The 22,924-nt window shown below is 35.5% G+C and overlaps 2 protein-coding genes across 3 annotated transcripts; one reads left to right on the forward strand and one right to left on the reverse strand.

Annotated features, from left to right (window-relative positions):
- The first annotated feature begins 1,448 nt into the window (after positions 1-1,448).
- On the forward strand, positions 1,449-6,730 carry LOC113230025 (protein ref(2)P-like). 2 transcript variants are annotated; one of them, XM_026463754.1, is made up of 7 exons: positions 1,449-1,631; positions 2,586-2,765; positions 3,938-4,110; positions 4,222-4,984; positions 5,367-5,510; positions 5,650-5,865; positions 6,477-6,730. In XM_026463754.1, the coding sequence occupies exons 1-7, from the start codon at positions 1,457-1,459 to the stop codon at positions 6,623-6,625; spliced, it is 1,800 nt and encodes a 599-aa protein (XP_026319539.1). In that variant the 5' UTR covers positions 1,449-1,456; the 3' UTR covers positions 6,626-6,730. The 2 variants fall into 2 exon arrangements, with proteins under 2 accessions (XP_026319539.1, XP_026319540.1); XM_026463755.1 differs by having other exon boundaries at positions 5,665-5,865.
- Positions 6,731-7,409: 679 nt separating this feature from the next.
- LOC113230026 (exosome complex component RRP42) lies at positions 7,410-21,606 on the reverse strand. Its single transcript, XM_026463756.1, has 6 exons — positions 21,473-21,606; positions 20,575-20,771; positions 19,778-19,943; positions 14,507-14,686; positions 9,037-9,260; positions 7,410-7,519 (listed from the first exon to the last, which is right to left on the reverse strand). The coding sequence occupies exons 1-6, from the start codon at positions 21,527-21,529 to the stop codon at positions 7,417-7,419; spliced, it is 927 nt and encodes a 308-aa protein (XP_026319541.1). The 5' UTR covers positions 21,530-21,606; the 3' UTR covers positions 7,410-7,416.
- Positions 21,607-22,924: the final 1,318 nt, after the last annotated feature.

The following is a 22,924-nucleotide window of genomic DNA, read 5'->3' on the forward strand; positions in this document are numbered from 1 at the left end:
CCGATTCCATACAAATTGTATTTTTAAATATTTAGTACAGTGTACTATTGACCTCATTATACTAGAAGTCCGTAGTAGTTCATGTGAATAAAATTACTAGTTTGGAGCGTTTGTTCAATGTCCGAGCAAAGACAACATGAACTTGACGAAATAACTAACTAAGGAACTAGATGAACTAAATGAACTAGAAGACCGGCTTAGTTCAGTTGACCGATTGAACTAACTAGGATCGCTCCCGCCGAGGACCGAGGTCTCATAGGTAAGATGACAGTACCACGGCCGTACTTCCCCTGAACGAAATCTTTCACAAGAAGCTCTACTGGTACTAAAAAGCATACAACGATGTTATTGTCTATGCCTGTAAGACGATATCTTTCTAATTTGTGGTGAGACGGTTACATTTTCACCATAATGTGTAATATTTCTACTCTTTGTAGGTAGAAATATGTGCTTTGTTTACCTAAGTTAAATTGTGTTGATGTATTTTGCTATAATAATACACTTGCGCAAAAGAAACAGGCTAGAAGAATTTTTTAAACTTTGCTTATAATTTTGTTAGATACATGAAATATAGGCTCAACTCACACTGGAGTCGAAGCGTCGCGTGTCGTGTCCTGTTTTTCAATTACAACGCCTGACGACGCACGACGACGCTCGCATTAGTGCGCCCGGATCACATTGTGGTCGGCGTCTGACGCCTCACTGCACCTAAGTAACGCGCGACGACGCGCATCTTAGCGCGAAGCCACTCGACTGCAACCAAGCGTCGTCTCTCCGTCGTCGTCGACTCCATATTTGCATAACACAAATTTGTACATTAATAACCAGGAAAATAGAGATGAATATGCTATAGGCGAAAAACATAACGCGTCGCAACGCTTCGACTCAGCGCCAGTGTGAGTTGAGTCATAGACAAAACACTCCGACCTACGACTCCGACTGATTGTAACGTGATTAGATATAATAAAATATCTGGCGCCAATATCTATCAAAATAAGCGACGAATGTCGACCATCTACACCATGACTTTTTGTTTTGTTGACGTTGACATTTGTGTTGCATTGCACAACGAAATACAATATTGTTTTCTCCATCATTCGATAGCGATGATTCACATGTTTTGAAAGTATATTTATAGTGAGACGCATTACGAAATCAACATACGGTGTTTATACGCTGCGCAAAGTGTGTGTCGCTCGTGCATTTAAAACAGTGTTTATTAATATTAAAATTGAAGCTTGCGGTAAGTTTCAGCTCTCTGTTTTAGATTATATTAAAAGTGTTGATATTTTACATGGTTTGAACAATGGACATCATATTAAAAAATTCCGTAATGTTATTTTACTCTCCTAGATAGAAACTAGGTACCTATATATGGAAGGAAAACAAAATGGCTCCGCATTGATTCTCTATAGAACTATATAATATGATAATGTACAAATTTGTAGAAACCAACATGGAGGATCAAGTACCTTTTAAAGTTTTTACGCACTGGATTGCCGGTCAGAAGACTGAAGTGCGTCGATTTGGTGTAGAGAAGACTCTCGTCACCAGCTTCGTGTATTTGAATGCTAAGCTCCAAGAGATCTTCCCTGGATTGAAGGAAAAAAGTTACTACGTGGCTTGGCAAGGTAAGCCGAAAAATCAATAATTAAAGAAGCTGAGTAACAGTTGTGAAATACAATTTCTAGGTACCATTACCACTAATAAGTTCATTGTAAAGGGTAATTCATAATGGGCTATATTGTCCTTGTAACTAATGTAATCTGCATTTCTGTGCGAAATTTTGTTATTATGGGTCTATTTCACTTAGGATGACTTCTGTGACATTTCCTATTTTTACATTGCACACATATTGTGTTTAAATAATCTGTCAACCAGGTCAAAAAGAAAAAGTGAATTTGTAATATTGTATCAAGAACAAAAAATATTTGTTGCAGTTGTAATTTTAGATAAAAATTAGAGTATAAAGATAGAAATCAATTACCCTGATTACTACATACTCTCTATGCATAAAACGGAATATTTTACCCATGGAGATTGACACCATAAAATTGATAAATCGAATCAACTATTGTGTACTTCTCTTCAATACAGTATGCATAATATGCATTCACCTTGTATTCGGGTCATTTTCTTTTGTTTCGAGATTTGCATGATGTTTTTAGAGAAATTGTTCAAAGTTTGTTGCATTGCAGTTTTATGCTTTGTTGTTGAGTTTTTATTTGTTGTGTAGTTTTTTTGGTAATTTAATAACATAATAATTGAATGCTCTCTAGTTTGTTTATTATTTGTTCTTAAATTATTTTCTTTATTTTAGATTCTCTCTTCATTACAAATTATCTCAATAAGATATTTAAATAAATTTTTATCATTCGATTTTACATCATCGCATCTCTAGAAACTTCCAAATCTTAAACATCACCAGAATCATGCTATAAATTTAATAACTTTAACTGAAACTTGAATGTTTGTTACAATATTTATTCTATATTCTTAAATAATTGTCTCCATTTTGTACTGTAGAAATGTAATATGAACACAAAGAAATATAAAAAAGAAAGTAATATTCCTTTTATAAACAGATGAAGAAGGAGATGATGTGACAATATCATCTGATGATGAGCTGATGACAGCTATCACATCAATGGGTAGCAGCCTCATCAAGTTGCACGTCCACATAAGGAAGCTAGAGATCCAAATTGAAGATGGTGGTCACTGCATTTTCTCTGCTACATTTCCAGATAATGCAACCGGTGCTGCTGGTAAGTTAAATAGCGACTACATTGGTATAAATGTATCTGAATTTATTTTCTTCTAGCATTTGACTTAAAGAGTATAAATCTAGTAGATTATACGGTTTTATAATTTTAAATATATTTTTTCATGTAAGGAAAACTGCTAGTATGTCGATAATTGAACAAATTGATTCATTCAATTAATTAATCAATTTCTAGTTGGCATTACTTAAGCTTTTAGAAAATATTACCATTGTAAAATTGTGATATTCCCTGAATACCTTCCGCAATAACAATTGTAGTGGCAATATATAGGAAATGTCAACATTTAAGATGCATATGCAATATATTTTAGCAGTAACTTCTTTGGAAAAAAAGATGCATAATAATCATTGGTTTTAGTGAAATTTTTTTAACTTTTTCACAAAAAATTCAAATTTGAAAACGAGTTATAAATATTGTGTTTTATTCTTATCAAGAGATGCTTCTATGAGTCATGTAAAAAATTGTTATATTTATACTAGCGTCCTGTGTTCCTCCAATCTGATGCCGCCGACTACACCGTTGTTGCTGGTTGGTTTATATATTTATGTATCAAGCTATGAGGGACCTTTGATTGATATTGGGCCACGACATCATCTTATTATTATTTAATGTATATAAAAACATTACAGTTTCGTAAGTTTGCAAAGCATGAACAAGTTTTTATTTCAAATCCTAAATTTTTACATCTTATCTATCATCTTATAATTAACTGCATCTGTGGCCAAACGGTTATTATGCTGGACTGCCACGCAGAGCTCCTGGGTTCGATTCCCAGGCTGGGAAAAATAGGTATGGCCTACATTTATTTCTCTCGTGAGTTTGAGTGTAACTTGTGGTGGTCTATGTGTGTCCATGGCACTCGCGATACATGGTTCCCTAGTGCGGGGTTATGAGTTTGTTGCGTTATTATTATCTTGTAATGATCTTTATACACAAAATTGTATGACTTGACTATATTTCCTCATATCCTGGTGACTCAGGCTTGGCTAAAACATAACTCATATTTAGATGTCCCTTTTTATTGTCGATGGGTATGATGAATTTTTTCAATGTACTGGGGGGATGATTTTTGTGGTACTGTTTCTGCAGTTAGGATTACATAGTCAAGGAAGTACATATTCTTTTGATAGCAAAAAATACATGTTCTTTTGAAGATACTGGCACCATGACCCATTTCGGAATATGCTGCGACGGGTGTAACAATGCAATCGTCGGGTTTCGCTACAAGTGCACTACGTGCGAAGACTTCGATTTGTGCGCCAAGTGCGAGAACGCCGGCATGCACCCTGAGCACTGCATGGTGCGTGTGCCGTCACCCACCTTACCCGTAAGTATCTAGTGAGAGCGTAAAATAGATAATGTACACCATGATTATTCTATTTGTTAATTATTTTATTTGTTGATGCAATTACATAAGCATTATCTCTCTTTCCCCTAGCGCACTGTGATCAAGGCTGCTATTAAGCGATCCCGTCAATTCTTGAAAACGGTTGTTCAATCTGTGCCCGAGGAATGCACTTTTAAGCGTCATAGACGCGAGCGCAGTGGCGAGAGGAAGCATCGTGGCGACCACGGACCGCACGGCTCGCATGATGACCATCCGCGCCCCGATCGTCACCACCGTCGTCCGCGTTCTAGTTGGCTCGAGACTTTTGCCACCTACATGAACGAGTTCGCGAACCTTGCTGGCGACATCGATATTGATTGTGGTAACAACCCTGCTACGCCTAACGCCAAGCAGGAACCAAAGGCACAGCAACAACAGCAAAATAAGCCTCAAGAACAGCAGAAGACAGCAGCGGAGAATGTTCAAGCTCGTGATCAACCCGAGCCAACTACCTCTACCACCAACATTGAGATGCCGACAAAATCCATCCCAAAGAACATTAATAATATCGTGAAACTCATTGAATTGTGTGCCATGAAGAGCACCATGGCTACACACGGCGCTGTCAGCAATGACGCCTCTGTTAACACCAATGATGTTGCAACCAACAATGCCTCAGTCAACACTAATGATGTCGCCACTATCAACGTTTCCGTCAACACTAATGATGTTGAGATGACCCAGGTTGATGAAAAGGCTTCAGATGCTGATGAAGTGAGCATCGATTCAGGGGCATCATCTTCCAGTGATGCCTCGAAGAGGGATGAATCTCCTGACAAAGCTGATGACTGGACTGTCATCAATAAGGAGAAAGGTTTGTTTCTTTGCAAGTTTAAGTATGTATAGTTTCGTTGACTAGGTAACGCAAAATAACATGTTTTTATTAAAAGAATATAAGAGTTATTACATTTGTCTGATATTCTTCCACTGGTAATAGGATTCTATGCCTATGCTGAACCTTCATGGCTAAGTGCCACCACACTGCTTATTTGTATTGGAAGGCAGCACTGCTGTATTCCAGATGGAATTGTAGAAAAAGCCATCTCAATCAAAGGCATAAGAAACCTAAAATATAATTTGCTATGGCTGTAAACGCATTTGCTATATTGAGGATACTTTAATATCGTAAATATCTATAGGTAGTAGTTACCACTTTTCATCACATGGACTCTATTAACTCGCTTAAATTATTCTAGATTTGATGGATGCCTACGTTAAGCAAGCCTCCCAAGACGAGGCACCGGCTCCAATTGGCTTCAATCTGCCTGAAAAGTTTCAAGAGCATGTAAAGATCACTGAGAGCCAGAGCCTGTATCCTCCGCTCCATGCTGCTTCTGCTGGTAAGCGTCAATGACATTCATTTGTTTTGTAACTGTGTTTCCACAAGAACAACATCGTTGTGTCTAATCGTTACTGATATTATTATGTCTCGAACTGTTGTAATGTTTGAAAATAACTTGTCTTTCAATTAACATTCAGTGTTGAATCCTAAAGAACGGATTCGCCGATATGAGGATTCGCAACCAACGGCGCCGCAGCCGACTACTCCGCAGGCTCCTCGCCCTCAACCACAACCGCAACCCCAACAGCAATCATCGCAGCAGCCGCTACCAAAACATAATCCGCAGCCACAAACACAAGGGGCCCAACCACGCCCGCCCCAACAACCCACCTACCCGCAGCCGCGCCACCCTAGTAAGTAGTATACGCAAAAAATGCATACTAATAAGGATTTACAACTGTGCCACTGTTTATCTTATTGTAGTGTCCAATGCATGTTTTTACACAAGAAGAATTATTATAAAGTCGCAAGATACAGAACTTTGTCCAAATTGTCGACATGAATCATATCCAGATAATAAAATTATCAAATACCTACTTTACGTTCCATGTGTAATGTTTTAACAAATGAAATTCATTTGTAATCATAATGATTCACAAAGTAGAAACAATTATAATTAAGTACAACTGTTCAAATGAAATTACCGTGTTAATTGAAAAACACCACGATTTCGTTTATAACTAAAATAAATGTCTTGTATTCTATAAATGGAAAGTTATAGAAGTTTACAGAATAGAAATATCTAACAGATCTATCTAGAAATAAATAACAAAACTAAAACAAAGAAACGAAAACTTAATTAAAATCTTTTTTATATAACTTACCAATCGCAGTATTTTTTTTTCCTTTGCTCTGAATTTCACAATTATTTGCAAGTACAAAAAGAAGAACAATCCTTTTTATATGCAGTACAGGTAAACGTGTAGTGTTTCCTTCGTTTCTAAATCATATTTTCAAATGACAGAGGCGCACATCCAAGCCGCAATCGAACACATGCTGGCCATGGGCTTCACCAACGATGGCGGCTGGCTAACTCAACTCCTCGAGAGCAAGAACGGCAACATCGCAGCTGTCCTCGACTTGCTTACCCCTGTTAATCCTCAGAGGCAGTAAACGCAAACTATAACACGGATAAGGATCATATTCACAAGAAATATTTACATTGTATTGTTAAAACTTTCATCACATATGATCCAAATATTTGCCATTTCAAAGGCCTATTTGTGTACTTTTGTCTGTGTAACGTAGTTGTCTTGTATAAATGAGAAAATCATTCTTGTTAGCTTGAGCTCAGCAAAATGTATGCTGCAGTATTCATAGAGTCAAGGGACTTATATTGTCCTTACGAGTTTTCTTTATGTTTCAAGTAGTAAATGTGTAACCAAATTTACTTATAATCAGCATATAATTATCATCTTAATAAAATTTTTAAATATGTATGGTAGTGGTTTAGGCATTAGATGGTCGTAGTTGTAAAGGAACGAAATAACGGTACAAGTTTTTGATTTTTTGGTGCTAATTTTAGATTTTGTTAAGAATATTTTGAACATATAATTTGTTCGTAGGATTTACTTCTTATTTAGAATTTAATTTAATTGAAACTGGTTCATTTTGGTTGATTTGACATTCCCGAGGCAATTATTTTTTGATTGTGATATTTATGTATATTTTTATTACGTTACTGTGTCTTATCTATTCATAACATGGCCTAGGATTTAATTATTAGATTTAATGTAGAGTCAGATTGAAGGAAAGTATTCAACGAATGTGATACGTGAGGACTGAGGGACAGATGGGTACAGATAGAATTAAAGTTTAGAAATATAAATGTAACCGATTCAGTTCAATAAAGGCTTATCGTGTAAATTAGCGTTTTAATGAAACCATGTGGTAAATATAAAATTTTATTTAAGGAATCCATAAGAATGTTTCTTTAATCCTACATGTTCTTCTCTTTCACGTAAAAGTGCTTTACCTAATGCTTCATCTAGAGCCCTCGCTGCGATTCTGAAAAGAGTAAACTGTTATTGCTAAACGAACTCTGGAGCTTCAACAAGTGACAAAGGTTGACATATAACTGATTGCCGAAATAGTTATGCAAGCTTTGACCTCTGTTTTTATCGTTGTAGATTTGTAGACTCTCCTCCTTAGAGGATGGAAAAATTAGTTTCCATAATCGAAGCTCTCCTCGCAGTGAAATCTGTCGAAATTCACCGTTAAATTTTTGAGTAAAAACGCGTGTGTTCCTCAACTTGACATAGGCGAAATCATCGATTACTTCGATGGGGCCATGACATTTTAGAAGAAGAACACCTCTGTTTTTGAGCGGGTTTTATTCCAGCGTCACCATTATCGAAAACTTGAATAGCTTGAATGCTTGTGATTTAGACTTTTTTGATCCGTAGTTTAACTGCCTCCGTGGCCGAACGGTGACCATGCCGGACTGCTACGCAGCGGTCCCAGGTTCGATTCCCGGGCCGGGAATTTTTTTTTGTATGGCCTACATTTATTTCTCTCGTGAGTTTGGGTGTAATTTGTGGTTGTCTATGTGTGTGTCCATGGCAACCGCGACACAGGGTTTCCCTAGTGCGGGGCTATGTTGAGTGTGTGCGTTGTTGTTATTATTATTATTATTATAAACAGTAGATATAATTTGGTCCGCCATTTTCAAGTCCACTAGAGTGGGTAGAAATTGTCCATTTCCCTAAGTATTTGACAGCGGTCGGACGTGCTTGTTGGTTTAAAATGGTAACTCTTGATTCTAGGGGACTCCGTTCACTCTTGGGGATTCACCAAAACTTACCTACGTCTTTTTCGCTCTTATTACATAAAGCTATGCTATAATATAAATGACTATGCGATTCCGTGCAAATGTTTGGTGAATTCCCGAATTCTAAGTTAGTGTGACCAGAGAGGTGGTTACGCGTTCAGTTTTATCTACTGAAAAAAAAAACCTGTCGTATGCGTCACGCTTTTTGATTCAATAATTTACAACGGACTATTTCATAAGTAAGGGCGTATTTCAGCGTGATCATAAATGAGTGTTTTAAATTTGACTAGTCAAATAAATAGTGGTCATTTAGTCAGTCCACCGTTTTAAACTTCTAAGGGCGTCTTAACGCTTACATTGGAGTAAGCCTATTCCAGCGGCACCTTTCTTAAATCTCGAGAACACAGCACCTAGTTTAGATGTGATGCACTAAAAAAGTCGTGATTTAGTTGTAAATATCAAGATTTAGTCGTTACGCCGTTTTAAAGTTATAAGGCTGTTTTATTGTCCACGCTGGAATAAGCTTATTCCGGCGGTACTATTTTTTAATCTTGAGAGTTGAACAGCTCATCGCTTAGATCCGATTACACACAGGAGAAGACATTTTGTTGTAGCTAAAATTTTTTAGACTGCGTCTTGTCTGCGGAATCCCTTAATATCATCGCATGATTTAGCCTGTTCTTAGAATTATGGCTTAACGAATTTGTTATGCGTAAAAATATTGGTTTTTCCTTTGAAAGATTCTTCAACTTACATTCCTTGATTGATAGCATCTTTCAAAGTCTTCGGCGCAAGACTGCCAGGTCCGTTCATACTTATAGTGCTACATTTACCCTCAACGTCTAGCACTTTCTCATTTGGTTTGGCATAGTATTTCGGATTGCCAGTCACGCCAACTACTAGAGAGATTACGCTACAACTTTCTTCTTCTGCCGATGGGTCAACTACACATTTGTCGCCTATCTTGCATAAAGTTACCTGAAACAGCAAGAACAATACACAACAAAAAATATTAAACAAAACATCGAAATTCAGTAATAATATATATATTTTACAATACCAAGTGACGGGACGAACAAGTCGTGCGCCTGGTGGAAAGCGACATACCAGTCTATAACAGTTGCAGTGCCACTTAGAGCTTTAAATCGCAAAGATGTTGGGAGCACTGCCACGTTACCCTGAGACATAAGTGGACAAGTCCCATGTGTCTGTAATTTCAGCAGCTGTTCATACAAGTTACAATAGAGTACAAGCGCGTTGGTGGCGCGCAATCGTTTTTTCGTCATTGAAATGCAATTAGTTGTACTATTTAGACGTTTCATTATTTGAATTCTTAAAATGTCCGTAAAATTACGAAGTGCTAAGCAAAGTATATTCTTAGTCGGCGCAGCAAACCATCAAATAACAGGTGCCAAACTACCGTACGCGGTGTTGTTTTTTAACATTCGTGAAGTTAAATTGTCTGTCAGTGCAAGCGCTAATCTAGTTATTCGCGAGTGCCTTATTTTCTGGGAAAAAGCAAGAATACCCACAAAATCACTTCCAAACTGTGTTAAGAAACTCGTGGATCTTTACTGTTTGGCGGAAACTTCAAAAAAATCCCACGAAATACACAAAAGGCGCACGGAGGAATTCCAAATGAGTTTGGATAATTTATTTGATATCGCACACGCTGATGCCCTCAAAATAATGAAAATAGAGGACGATATAACGTTCTTGCAAAAACAGAGGCAACCAAGCCGTCCGGGCTGCTTGGTTGGAGTAGACAAAAAATTAGCCGAGAGAGAAGAAAGGTCACGGCTACGCAAAATAGAGGAAGAGAGAAGAAAACCGACTGCATGTTCTTCATCATGTGGTTATCTACCCGTACAAGAAGTTGAAAATAGTCCATGCAGTTCTGATGAAGCACCTTTACCGGAGACATCAACCGCTGCTGTAGCGATGGTTCAGTTAGGAAAACGAGGGAGAAAGGATTTTATTTCACCAAAACTAGTCGCAGCGTTAGATAGTTGCCAGTTAAGTGTTAGAGACTCCGTTTATATTCTTCAAACCACTGTAGAAGTGTTAGGTCTCAGCATAGACAAATACCCAATAAATAAATCGTAAATTCAAAGGGTTCGATCTCACATGAGGAAGGAAAGGGCACTAGCGATAAAGGCGGATTTTGAAGATCATTTGTCCGAAGTAGTAACTATTCACTGGGACGGGAAACTGTTACCTGGATTAAATGTCAGGACTTTTAAAGAAGAGAGGTTACCAGTGCTGATTTCTTTCAATGATAAAGAACAACACCTTGCTGTGCCAAAACTGGATAGCTCTTCTGGCAAAGATCAAGCCAACGCAATTTTAAATGCATTTAGTGATTGGAACTTGAATGACCAGGTGCAAATAATGTGTTGCGACACTACAGCCTCTAATACTGGCCGTTTTAGTGGAGCATGCGCTCTGTTATAACAAAAGCTAAAAAGAGATCTGTTATTGTTTGCTTGTCGCCAACATATTTATGAACTTGTTTTGAAACGTGTGTTTGAAGCAAAAATACCCCCAATACTAAAAGCCCTGATATTCCGCTATTTAAAAAACTCAGATAATTGGATTAATATTGACTGTACTAACATTCAATCTTATCTCGAATTTGTGAAACAACATATTAATGACGTAGAAATCGCTCAATTAGTGATGTTTTATAAGCATAAACTACGAGAGCCCATTGTGAGAGATGACTACCGCGAACTGATCGAGTTATCCATCAAAGTTTTGGGTGGTGATGAGGATAAAAACCTAAAAATAAGACCTCCTGGTGCTATGCATCAAGCGCGGTGGATGGCCAGAGCTATTTACTCTTTGAAAATATGTTTATTGCAGTCTCAAGTTAAAATGAAAGCGAAGGAAAAGCTAGCTCTAAGAGACATTTGCTTATTTATTGTAACTGCTTAAGTCAAACCCTAGCTTGAGTGCAGTTTGGCAGATAAAGCACCTCATCAAAATTTGTGCCTTTTGAAAATATTGAAGAGTTTCGAAAAAATTGATTCAGTTATTTCTCAAGCAACTTTAAACAAGTTTTGCCAACACTTGTGGTATTTGTTAGAAGAAATAGCAATATTATCGATTTTTGATGATTCGGTAGATGATGAAACCAAGAAGCGAATTGTGACTAATTTAGAAGGGAAAAGTTCATGCCATCTACAAAGGAGATACATTCCATCTAAAGAAGAAATATCGAGATTTTTATATGGTACGAAGATCATCTGTTCTATTAATGTATTATTCGATCTATGTATGGCGTTGACCTACCAAATAGGTTAATGATGTATGGATTGTGATAATATTTTACTATTTCTAATTTACTGCATATATTGTTCTAGATAAAACTTTGGATCAGTTTGTTTCTACCTCAAGCAAGCATATATTTTCAAGATTAAAGATTGAAACCAGTTTTCTTGAAGATGACGTCTCATCATGGAAAGAAAATGCTGTATTCATGGAGGCAAAAAGAAAAGTTAACTCTCTTAAAGCTGTCAACGACGCTGCAGAAAGAGCTGTGAAACTCATTCAAGATGTTCATGGCAAAATAACAGCTAATGAAGAACAGAAGCAATTCCTTTTGCGCTGTGTTCAGGAGCACAGAACACTGTATCCTGATTGTAAAAAGAAGACGCTAAAAAGAACATACCCTACTTAACTTTTCTAAGCTTCTAATTTTTATTTTGTTTTAAATATACTTTGGAATTATTCATAAAATATTTTTGTTTTGATTTTTTTCCTAAGAGTAACAAAATATGTTGAACTACCATCATTTAGATATGATAGCTAGTACAGGTAAATTTCTCATATTTTGAAAAACTTTGCAGCCTCGTCGGCACGTGTTAAAATTGTAGTACAGGGTTCAAATTTCGTTTCTGAATTGGTTATTGTGACTATAAAAAAGTTGAAGGGTATGCATTAGTAACCTCGAATGTCATCGTCACCTTAAATGTCAAAAAGACCCAGTACATCTGCTTTCACAAGACCTCGGCGACGGCTCCATTATCACTACCTGCGATTAAAGCGCACACATGCCGTGGAGATGGAACAGCTTGCTCCTGCGAAACCCTAAACAGAACAGATACTGTTAAATACCTTGGTGTTCTTCTCGACGATATGCTTAAATTTGATCGCCACTTAGCTTTCCTGTCCGGCCGAGTAAGAAAAACCGCAAACATATTAAGAATGCTCCGGGATGCCGCTTCGCCGGCAGTGTTAAAGATGACATATTACGCCCTCTGCCAGTCACTCCTTACATACTGTATCTCAAGCTGGGGTGGAGCAGCAAAAGCGCGCATACTACAAGTGGAGAGAGCTCAACGATCTGTTCTTAAAACTATGCTGAAAAAGCCCCGACGTTACCCGACCGCAGTTCTATACCGGGAGGCTGGTGTTCTTAGCGTTCGCAAGCTCTTCGCTCTTAAAATGACAGTGAATGCCCACAGACAAGTTCTTCGATCGAGTAATTACAGTACTTTGATCACAAAACGTGTATTTCGTGTCCAACTCCCTGCCATACACAGTTCCTTCGCTAGGCGCTTTCACCCTTACCTATCCGCATTCCTGTATAACAACGTCCTCAGATCCTGTGACATAAAACTCTGCTCAGTATTCGAAGCAAAACGTATAGTACAGAACTGGTTGTTTAGTTTATCGTATGATTTTGTTGAAAACTTAATTAATTGTATGTCATAGCAGCATCTCATCTTATTTATTTTATTAATTTATAACTTTATTTAAATGCTATAATAATTCTTAAATTGTACACCTACTTATCATAATCTTATATCTATTTCTGTTGTTTTTTAGAGGCTATAATCTTCTAAGAAAATCGTATGTATGGGACCCCACGATTCAGGCTTGCCTAGTGTGGGGACCATGGTAAATTTAAAATTTGTAAACATTTTCGGTCAAATAAATTTTATTTTATTTTATTATTATTTATATAACACATTATATACATATATATATAACACATTATATATATATGTGTGTGTGTGTGTGTTTGTGTATATATATATTCTTAAAAAAAAAAAAAAAGTTAGTAAATACGGAAAAAAAATTTTTAAGGAAAGAAATAGGTAATATACCTATATTATAAAAAACTTGCAGTTACAAACACATGTAAAATTACGAAGGTACTTATGGTTAAACCAAATCGACGCATCTATATACTATTCGGCAATTCAATGAGTCAGTGCAATGGTACAGTCATCAAAATATCGATTTTATCTAACCTATATTCAGAGAGCTGTATATTTGCACCTGCACGAAAATTAAATTTTATTTAACATAAGGTTTCAAATGTTTTCTGTTTCATTCTTTTCACTTTAAATCATTGGCGTAAGGTTAATTTTAACAAATGTGAAGGGAGTTTGAGCACTCAGAATGTATAGATAACATACAGCACTTGTTTCTTGTGTATTATTATAGATTATATTTGTGTAGGACAATGAAATGTAATAAGTTAAAGTAAACACGTTGACATATGTTCGAATATATCCGTTGTGTTAAAAAAAATATGTAATCATGACACCGTTTTAAAAAAAGGTATATTTCAGAGAATAGATTTAAAAAAAATAAATTTCAGTAAGTCTGTATTTTTACCAGAACTACTTATAGCACATAAAACCAAATACTGTCGTAACTCAAAATTGCGGAATTGAGAAAACACAATTTGAAAATTTAAAAAAACAATGAATGGATCTTATTCTGAATTTTTATACTTACATAATACTTAATTATCCATTTATAAACGAGAATATATGCAGGATTATTTTTAAAATACTAACAACCTTGCAGGACTAGATTACTACCATCATAAACAATAAATAACTTTTGTGTGTGACTTTTGATAAAACATGATAAGTACTTATACAAAAATAAACTTTTTAGGTTTTTTTGTACTATCTGCCACTTTTTAGATCTGTATTTGATAATAGTAGTAAGTTCAAACGTGCAAGCGTACTTTTGATTGAAAGTAAAATTTGACGAATTATTAAAGTCATAGAACAAAAATGGTTGTTTATGATGTTAGTAATGCAGTCCTGTGAGGTTATTAGTACTTTACAAATAACCCTGTGCATTGGTTTTATTCAGTTCTGTTTTTAAATTTTCACATCATCTTTTTTCAATACCACAATTTGAGTTACAGTAGTATTTGGATATTTTGTGCGTTATATCTCCAAATTTCTACCTACCAAAAGTGGTGCAGTGCCAACCTCCAGCAGTTTACTATCATAAGGATCATCAGAGAGTTGCAGATCCACATTACCGCCATCCATGAGAGCCGCCTTAACGAATGGTATTCTTGTGTTGAATAATGCAGCTTTAACTGCCAGCGACACCGCATCGCACAAGTTTCCGCCACATTCTAGTATCTGAAAATAAGTACCATTTAAATTACACCATCGCATGATATAACAGTCATTAGCAATATTGTATACCAAACGCGAATGCACATAAAGAGATCTGCAATAAAAGTTGTCAGATGTTGAATTTGCCACCACTTATAATTCATCGTCTGTATTTCAAAATTACGAGCCCTGTTTGGAGCTTATTTAGTCAAGCCAATGGTCAGTAACAAAGTATAAGTAAATATGTAGTAAGTAACGTTTGGCGTAAATAAAAATCAATATAAAGAGCGCAATGAACATTCTTTAGAATTAAAATAGCAAATTCGGCCTTAGCTATTCCGCAGTCACTGGTAAGCCCAAAAAAGACGGCAGAGGATTTTGTTCTTGCTGAAAAGAATTCGTCGCAAGATGTAATTGCTGACTGATACTAGTGGAAAGATTACATAGGGCGCACTATAAGTTTCCGGAACAGGCCACTTGCATAAACAATATTTAAAAAGTAATTACAACATTTGAAAATGGAAATCTTTGGCTGTAGAATACAATTTCTTTCATCTGACTGTCACTTGTTTTTACATCGTAGCGTCTATTTAGAAATTTGTTGTCTACATCACCATGGATTTAACTCGTGAAAATTTTCGTAGTATGATTTTCTACGACTTAAGTGTAATTGAACAGCTCAGCGCAGCTTCGCTCGGCTTCAAAAAGCTTTTGGCGATGAAGCACGGTGCAAGACGACTATTTATAGCTTGTTTGCAGAATTCAAACGCGGTCGTGTGAATCTCAGTGACGAATTTTGTGATGGTCGCCTGTCCACTGCTGTGAACAACAAAAACATCGATGCTGTGTCCCGTATGATCAAAACAGACAGGCATGTGACATACCATGAGATTCGGGCACCTTTAGGCATAGGCATGAGTCAAATACAATCAATACTACACAAACATTTGGGTGTGAAAAAGCTGTGCTCTCGGTGGATCCCACACAATTTGACTGAGGCACAGAAAACGGATCGCGTGACTTGGTGCAATGCCATGCTTACCAGATTCAATGAAGGGGCGTCAAATTTGGTGTGGGACATAGTACTAGGTGACGAAACATGGATTTATAGTTACGATTCCAAAACAAAGCAGCAATCGAGCGTATGGGTCTTTCGAGATGAGCCGAAACCAACCAAAGCGACGCGCGTGCAAAGTGCCTCTAAGAGGATAATTGCTTCTTTTTTAATAAAACTGGACACGTGGCTACTGTTGCTTTGGAGAATCGTTGTACCGTGAATAGTGATTGGTACACCACCATTTGTTTGCCGGAAGTTATTGACAAACTCCGCAAAAATAACAGGAAACGCCGTATCATCTTGCACCACGATAATGCCAGTTCTCACACGGCCAGACAGATAAATAAATTTTTGAAGGTGAACAACGATGACCTTATGAACCATCCCGCGTACAGTCCCGACCTGGCACCTGGTGATTTTTATTTATTTCCAAAAATTAAGAACCAGTTACTCGGTCAACGATTTTCATCACCTGAAGACGCTGTCCAAGAGTATAACAAATATGTTTCAGAGATTGTCACGGAGGAGTGGCATAAATGTTTTCAAAATTGGTGGAATATTTGGAGAAACAATAAATTCATTTCTGACTATTTATAGTATTTTTTTTATTCATTCCGGAAACTTAAAGTGCGCCCCACGTATAAGCAGTGTTGCAAGGTTGTAAATACTATATTCAGCCTGCCGCACTTAAAATAGGCACGAAAAATACCACTTATTAACTTCAGTTATAATAAATAATATTGTACAATGAAACAAAAAAGGTAATTTAATTTTCAAGTTTATAATTAAATTTATGACATTTTAATGAAAAACATTATTGTTTATTTCACTTCAGTTTGATTAAATTTCAAAACATTAATTTTATTGTATGATATGCAAATAATAAATACTTGATTTTGTCCGAGTTTATTTATGACTAAATTACACAATAAGTACTTAACTTTCATTGGATTTATTACGTTTTTGACTGCTTAGAAAAATATGGCTATGGAGTGGAATTCCTTGCCTGATGACATATTTCCTGAACATGACCCCATAAATACTAGTTTTTGGTAACACGTGTATCAATTAATTCCTATGTTACATTTCCTTTGATCTTTTAAAACTTTTAACATAAATAAGCAAATAATTGTGCTTTCTCGAATTCAGCGTTAACATTAGTTACATGATAATTTACTGGTTTTTCTTCTTTCTTCCTCTTGCTTTTAGGTAAGCCGAATAGTGATTCAACATTCGGTTTTCGGTTAAATAGCAATAAACAGACCGAATAAGCAGAATACTGAATAGTATCCCAATATTGGTTGCAACTAAAAATAATAAAACTGAAACTAAATAACATATTAAAAAAACCGAATAGAGGCGGTTGGGGTTCGCTGATTCCGATATGTTAATAACTCAATTTCGCTAAAAATGTCGGTTACGTTAGTTACGGTATGGAGGGCAAAATTGTAATTTACATAGGTGTTTGTATCTTCGTTTAGGCCATTATCACACTGCTCCGCACCACGCAACGGCGTGTGGAGTTGCGTTCTTTAATGTTATACTGAAGTATCTCAGTTCAACGCGTCACCCTGCGGGAGTGCGGGGCGTATGAACCGTCGTCCCGAGCACTCCGCTGCGTGATGCGGTGCAGTATGATAGTCGCCTTAATCATTGTTACGGCAATATTTTTCTTTTTGTCGTAGTTATAATATTTAGCAAGAAAAAAACATTTTTAATGCAGTTGCTCAAAACGTGGTATTTTTCGTACTACAAATCGTGCCGAAAGTTGGATTTTTCGCACTAGTGCTTTTTACTTTACCATTTTTTTTAAATTTACTGTTGTTTCAAGTCTTAAACATAGAACTAAATAGGTTGTATATTTATTTAATATTCATGTGCTTTGTGACGTAAGTCATTGGTCATTAAAACTTATATTTACTTACAAACATCTTATATATAGGTGTTTTATATAACAACGGTTTACATTTAAAAATACCAAAATATTTTCCTTAAAGGTGGCTGATTGAGTATTAACAATGACCGGAGGTGAGTATTACGCGCGACCGCTGCGCGCCGCGCCACTAAAATAGTAATTTTAATGTAGCTGAATACTGGCAACAGTTGCCCATTGTACTCTGAATTTTTATCAGACAAAGAAATAAAATGAGTTTTTTTAAATACTGTTTTATTTTACTTTCAATGTAGTTTCTTCGCAAATGTATTATAAAACGTCTTTTGATACACGTGCGGATTTGTCATTTTCACTTGTCTCGAGTCTTGACCCTCGCCTTTGGCTCGAGGCAAGAAGCCTCGGGACTCGTAAATAATGACTAACTTTCCGCACTTGTATCAAAAATAACTATTGGAGACGCGCAGCTTGACCCACGAATTGTCTACCCTAGCTGGGGCTTTTGTCAGTTTTGGCGTTTGCAGGCCGTCGGTTACTGAGGTTAGGTACAAACAAAATATATTGCACAAATAAATACTGTTGGTTTTTTAGTACTATCAACTTCAACTTTTGTATCGTATATTACTCAATACTCAATATTTTATTGCAAAACCATAATATAAGAAAATACAACAAAGACCAAATATTATGGACCCCTTCGGGCACGCAATATAATGGAAAGGAGAGAGGAGCAAACCAGTAGATAGAAATGTACATGTTTTAATATGAAATTTAAATGCAAACAAAACATAAAATATATGTGTATGTAATAATAATTGTTATTTAATTTACTATATGTATATTATTTCATTTTACTTTTAAATATACACATATATATATATATATATATATCGATATATTGTATTTATATATTAATGTGTGTTTATTTGTTTAGCTTTTGTTCCCGTGTGTCAGTAATATATCATTTAAGTATTCATTAATACTATAATAACATTTTTGTAAGAGTAACTCTTTCAACTTTTTTGTAAATTGTATATCATTGCTTTCATTAATTAAGACATATATTGAAGTATGGCTCCGTCGTTTTGCGCGACGATTTCGCCAACGTCAGGGTTGAAAGATTATTATAATTTATTAAGGACTCGGCGGTGGCGGTGGTGAGATAAATTGCCGGTTATTAAAATATTTAAGCGGTTATTATGCAAATTGAACATTATATATTTTTTTAAGACGTTAGAAAAATATAATTTGAAGGCATATGTTATTTTCTTTCTTTTCGAAAAATTTTATGAAGTTTTATTTAGTATCGAGTTCTTAGGTTTTCGCGATTGTTACACATAGGAAATGAACTATTTTTCCGGATTTAAACCGCGTATATTTGTTTTTTCAAACAAACCAACGTTTCGGGTCCTTTACAGGTCCCATGGTCACGGTTGACTGAGGTGGTACAGTCTTCAACCAGTTATGTCTAATATTGATGCAAACCACCGTAGTCTCCGAGCATGTCATGGATAAAACTACACATTCAATGAAGTTCGACAAACCCCAGGTCCTTGTAAAAGAAGTCCATTATCTACCCAGGATGCTGCGAGAGGCCATTGAAATTAAAAAACATCCTAATTTCAACAGGGAAGATGGTTTCTCAGTACCACCAGTTTGGGATCCAGTATTTCCTCTAATGAAAAATCCCAAACAGACATAAGACTGCAGTACTAATTAATATGTTTTAGTTTATTCTAATTTCTATTATTAATTAATAATAAATTGAACTTAATAAAAATTCATTCAATAAAATAATTTGTAAAACTTAATGTAGCGTAAATTGGAATGTTTTCTTTGTAAAATTAAAAATAAGGTATTTAATTAATAACTATTGTAACTATAGTGAAAAAATAGGTTGGTTTGCATCAATATTAGACATAACTGGTTGAAGATTGTACCACCTCAGTCAACTGTGACCATGGGACCTGTAAAGGGCCCGAAACGTTGGTTTGTTTGAAAAAACAAATATACGCTATTTAAATCCGGAAAAATAGCTTCGTTTTTTATTTAGTATTTTCGTTCAGTAACATCAACTTTTGACCGGTGTCAACGTCAAATGCGGAAAATTATCATGGAGGATGGAAAAAGAAATAAAATTATACATTATAGTACATTAAAAACTAACCAAAATATCAATGTAAAGTTTCCAGCATTGTTTTCCCTCCAATATACACAGCTGTTTTAGTTTAAAAGCCTGTGAAGTGTGGTACGCCCTCAGCATCATGTTTGATATGGTGTTGGCTAATTGTTCACCTCCGCGGCCTTCAAATTCAGGAGTAGCATTTGCTGAACTGAAAAAAAAAGGAAAAATATGTGTGGGAAATATTAAAATTATCATTAAGTCAACTAGTATTCCATAAAATTGTTTTTTATAAAAAATTAGAAAAACAAATTATCTTCAATACAATACTCAAAATATTTAGATATTTTGCTTCATATTAAATGGCAGCAAATGTTTATTAAGAATTTTGAATAATTGTTTTAAAATAAAAGTAAATAACAGTTATAGCACCACAGCTGAGCATCTCCTCTCACAATGGGAGGGTTTGGTCTGTACTTTACACGTGGGCCTAATGCAGATTGGGAAGTGTGCAGGTTTCTTCATGGTGTTTTCCTTCATCGAAAAGCTCATGGTATTAGTATGGTATAGTAAAGCTCATGGTAAATTTCAAATTAAATTTAGCTCATGAATTCTGAAAAATTCAGAGGTGCAAGCCTGCTTGAGAGCTGTTAGATCGAACAATTAGGACATCACAGCTATTATAAATAACTAAGATAGAAATTCATAATTTCACTATTTTTCCCATGACCATAATGAGTGTTTTAGTCCATTCTAGCCAGTTAATTTAGAAAAAGCTAGTTGAAAAATGTTGTTTACATCCCACAAAAATTTTGTTAAATATGAGCAAAGCTTTGCCTTACCAGTCAACAAAGAATTCAATTTTTCCTAATTCCGGGCAATCTGGATTGGGTATATCTATCTCAGTTTTTATTCCGACAAGTATGTCAGTATTGGCTAATCTGAGTCTGGCAGAACTACTTGCGTGACTGACAACATCTGTCTCCAGTTCCATGGGTCTGTAGTCGATGTTTGATCTGCCATCTGAACGGTAATCTTCCTGAGAAAGAATTTAAAGAGTGTATAAAGTATATTGTCATAGTAAACAGCAGATATTAAAAATTGAGGTTTGATAATGCACACACTGGCACAATTACTGGAACAAAAAAGTGGGAATATCAAATACTAGTGTTTATACTTAAAAAAAATTGTAATTTGACATAAAGTAGCAATTTAATAAATCTTTTAAAGCCAATTTAGTACATCCTTCAGTGCTTCATCAAACTTTATTGAAATATATAGGAATTAAATAAATTCTTCTTTTAGACTTTGTGAGTTAAATTTGCAGTTGTTTCCACTCGGGTGCAAAGATTCTGGGGGTGTAGGAAAATTTAAAAACTCAACAGTTTAACATTAAATCAATAAAAACCCTTTTTAACTAAAGTTTACGAAATTTATAAGATTTTGGTATCTTTGAAGTTGGCCTCAAAACTGTTTAAGTAGGAAATTAAAACAATTGAATGAAAAATTACAGTTGGCTAATATGCTTTTTCAAATTAGAAATAAAAAAGTGAAATACAGACGCCCAGACTAGAAAAAGCACTCCCCTGTTTTGGGGATTTATTAGTGGCCCGTTAGATGAGCCGGTGTGTGTATAACGTTTAATTATGTTTGTTTACTAAAAAAGACGTTAATGAAAGGAATTTCGTAGTAGTCACTTTTACAGTTGAGTTAGTTGCATACTTGAGAGGTTATACTCACGTGAATTCCATGCACTATAAACACTTTTTCTGTTGGACTTAAAAGAAGTCCAGCCATTATGTTAAAAATTAATAGACTAAATAATTAAGAAACTGACAAATCAGTAGTTGTTTGGGAAAAAGTGTTGTTGGTAGTCTGTTCACAAATTAGAAGTACTGTTTTATGGTAAAACTTAAAAGTGTAAAAGAAACAGAAAGAACATTAGAACAATAATAATTAATAAGTTTAAAGTTTCATCGTTTCAGTTTCACCACGCAGTAAACACTATAAACACTTTATTCGTGTCTTTTTTTGTTGTTTTGGCTTCTGCCCCTTAGAGTTGTATTAGTAGTTTGTGCCTTAGAGGATGGAAAAAAAATAAAGGAATAGTCTGTTTTTACCTTAGACTATGGAAACTAAAGGACATGTTACGTTGACATATATAAATCAGACGTTATATGTATATGATGCATTTCGACGTCGAAAACATAAACATATTATTGTCTTTGTTTAACTATTACGTGCCGTCTTAAGCCAAAAGAGATAGCATTACATTGGTCTGTGTCAAACACGGGAATCGAAAATTCGTAACGTCATTTTAAATGCCAACCGTGGCCATTTCAAGTACATGAGGTACATGATACCGTTGTCAAAGGGAAGTACATCAAATGTCAAAACAAATGTTTTCCCAAATGTATTATTGAATTATTCACATGTACTATAATTAAATTGGACAAAAATATTGACAGTGAGAATAATTAGGTATTAATAAAAATGCGACGCTGCAGCATTAAAGGATGCGGCTTTAGAAAAACTGCAAATCAATCGAATGTTACTTATTATGTTATTTATTTATTATGTTATTATGTTATTTATTTTTTTTTCTCAGGGTCGTATTCCAGAACTCTACTCAATGCTCAAGTCAGGACTAGAGTATGGTGTTAAACACTGGAAATACGACCCTAATGGCAAGGACTTGAGTATGATTTCCAGTGCTTCAAATCATACTCAAGTCATGACTTGAGTATTGCAGTGAGCACTGAAAATCATACTCAAGTCCTTGCCATTAGGGTCGTATTTCCAGTGCTTGAAATCATACTCAAGTCTGCTCAAGTCCTGACTTGAGCCTTGAGTAGAGTTCTGGAATACGACCCTCAATCGTCAGTATTTCAGTAAGAGCCGTGTAAAATCTTTAGGTTAAAATATGAATTATCCAGGAATTTGCAGTAGTTCATGTCTAAAGTAGGAACACCTCTATTCAATAATAAAGATATATGGCGAAAACGGCTGTTTGTCAATAACGTTATGTTATATTATGTGATTTTTAAATTATTGCAACACCACGGAATCATTGTTGTGTTATTAACATTGACTTACAAATAAATGGACGACGGGTCTAATACAAAAACCACGAAAAAAATGTCCCAAGTCAACCTATTCGAAATTTAAATTGTAATGTCATCGCAGTATCGC

Source organism: Hyposmocoma kahamanoa, unplaced genomic scaffold, assembly GCF_003589595.1.
Source record: "Hyposmocoma kahamanoa isolate Upper Pololo Valley unplaced genomic scaffold, ASM358959v1 63, whole genome shotgun sequence".
Lineage (NCBI taxonomy): Eukaryota > Metazoa > Arthropoda > Insecta > Lepidoptera > Cosmopterigidae > Hyposmocoma > Hyposmocoma kahamanoa.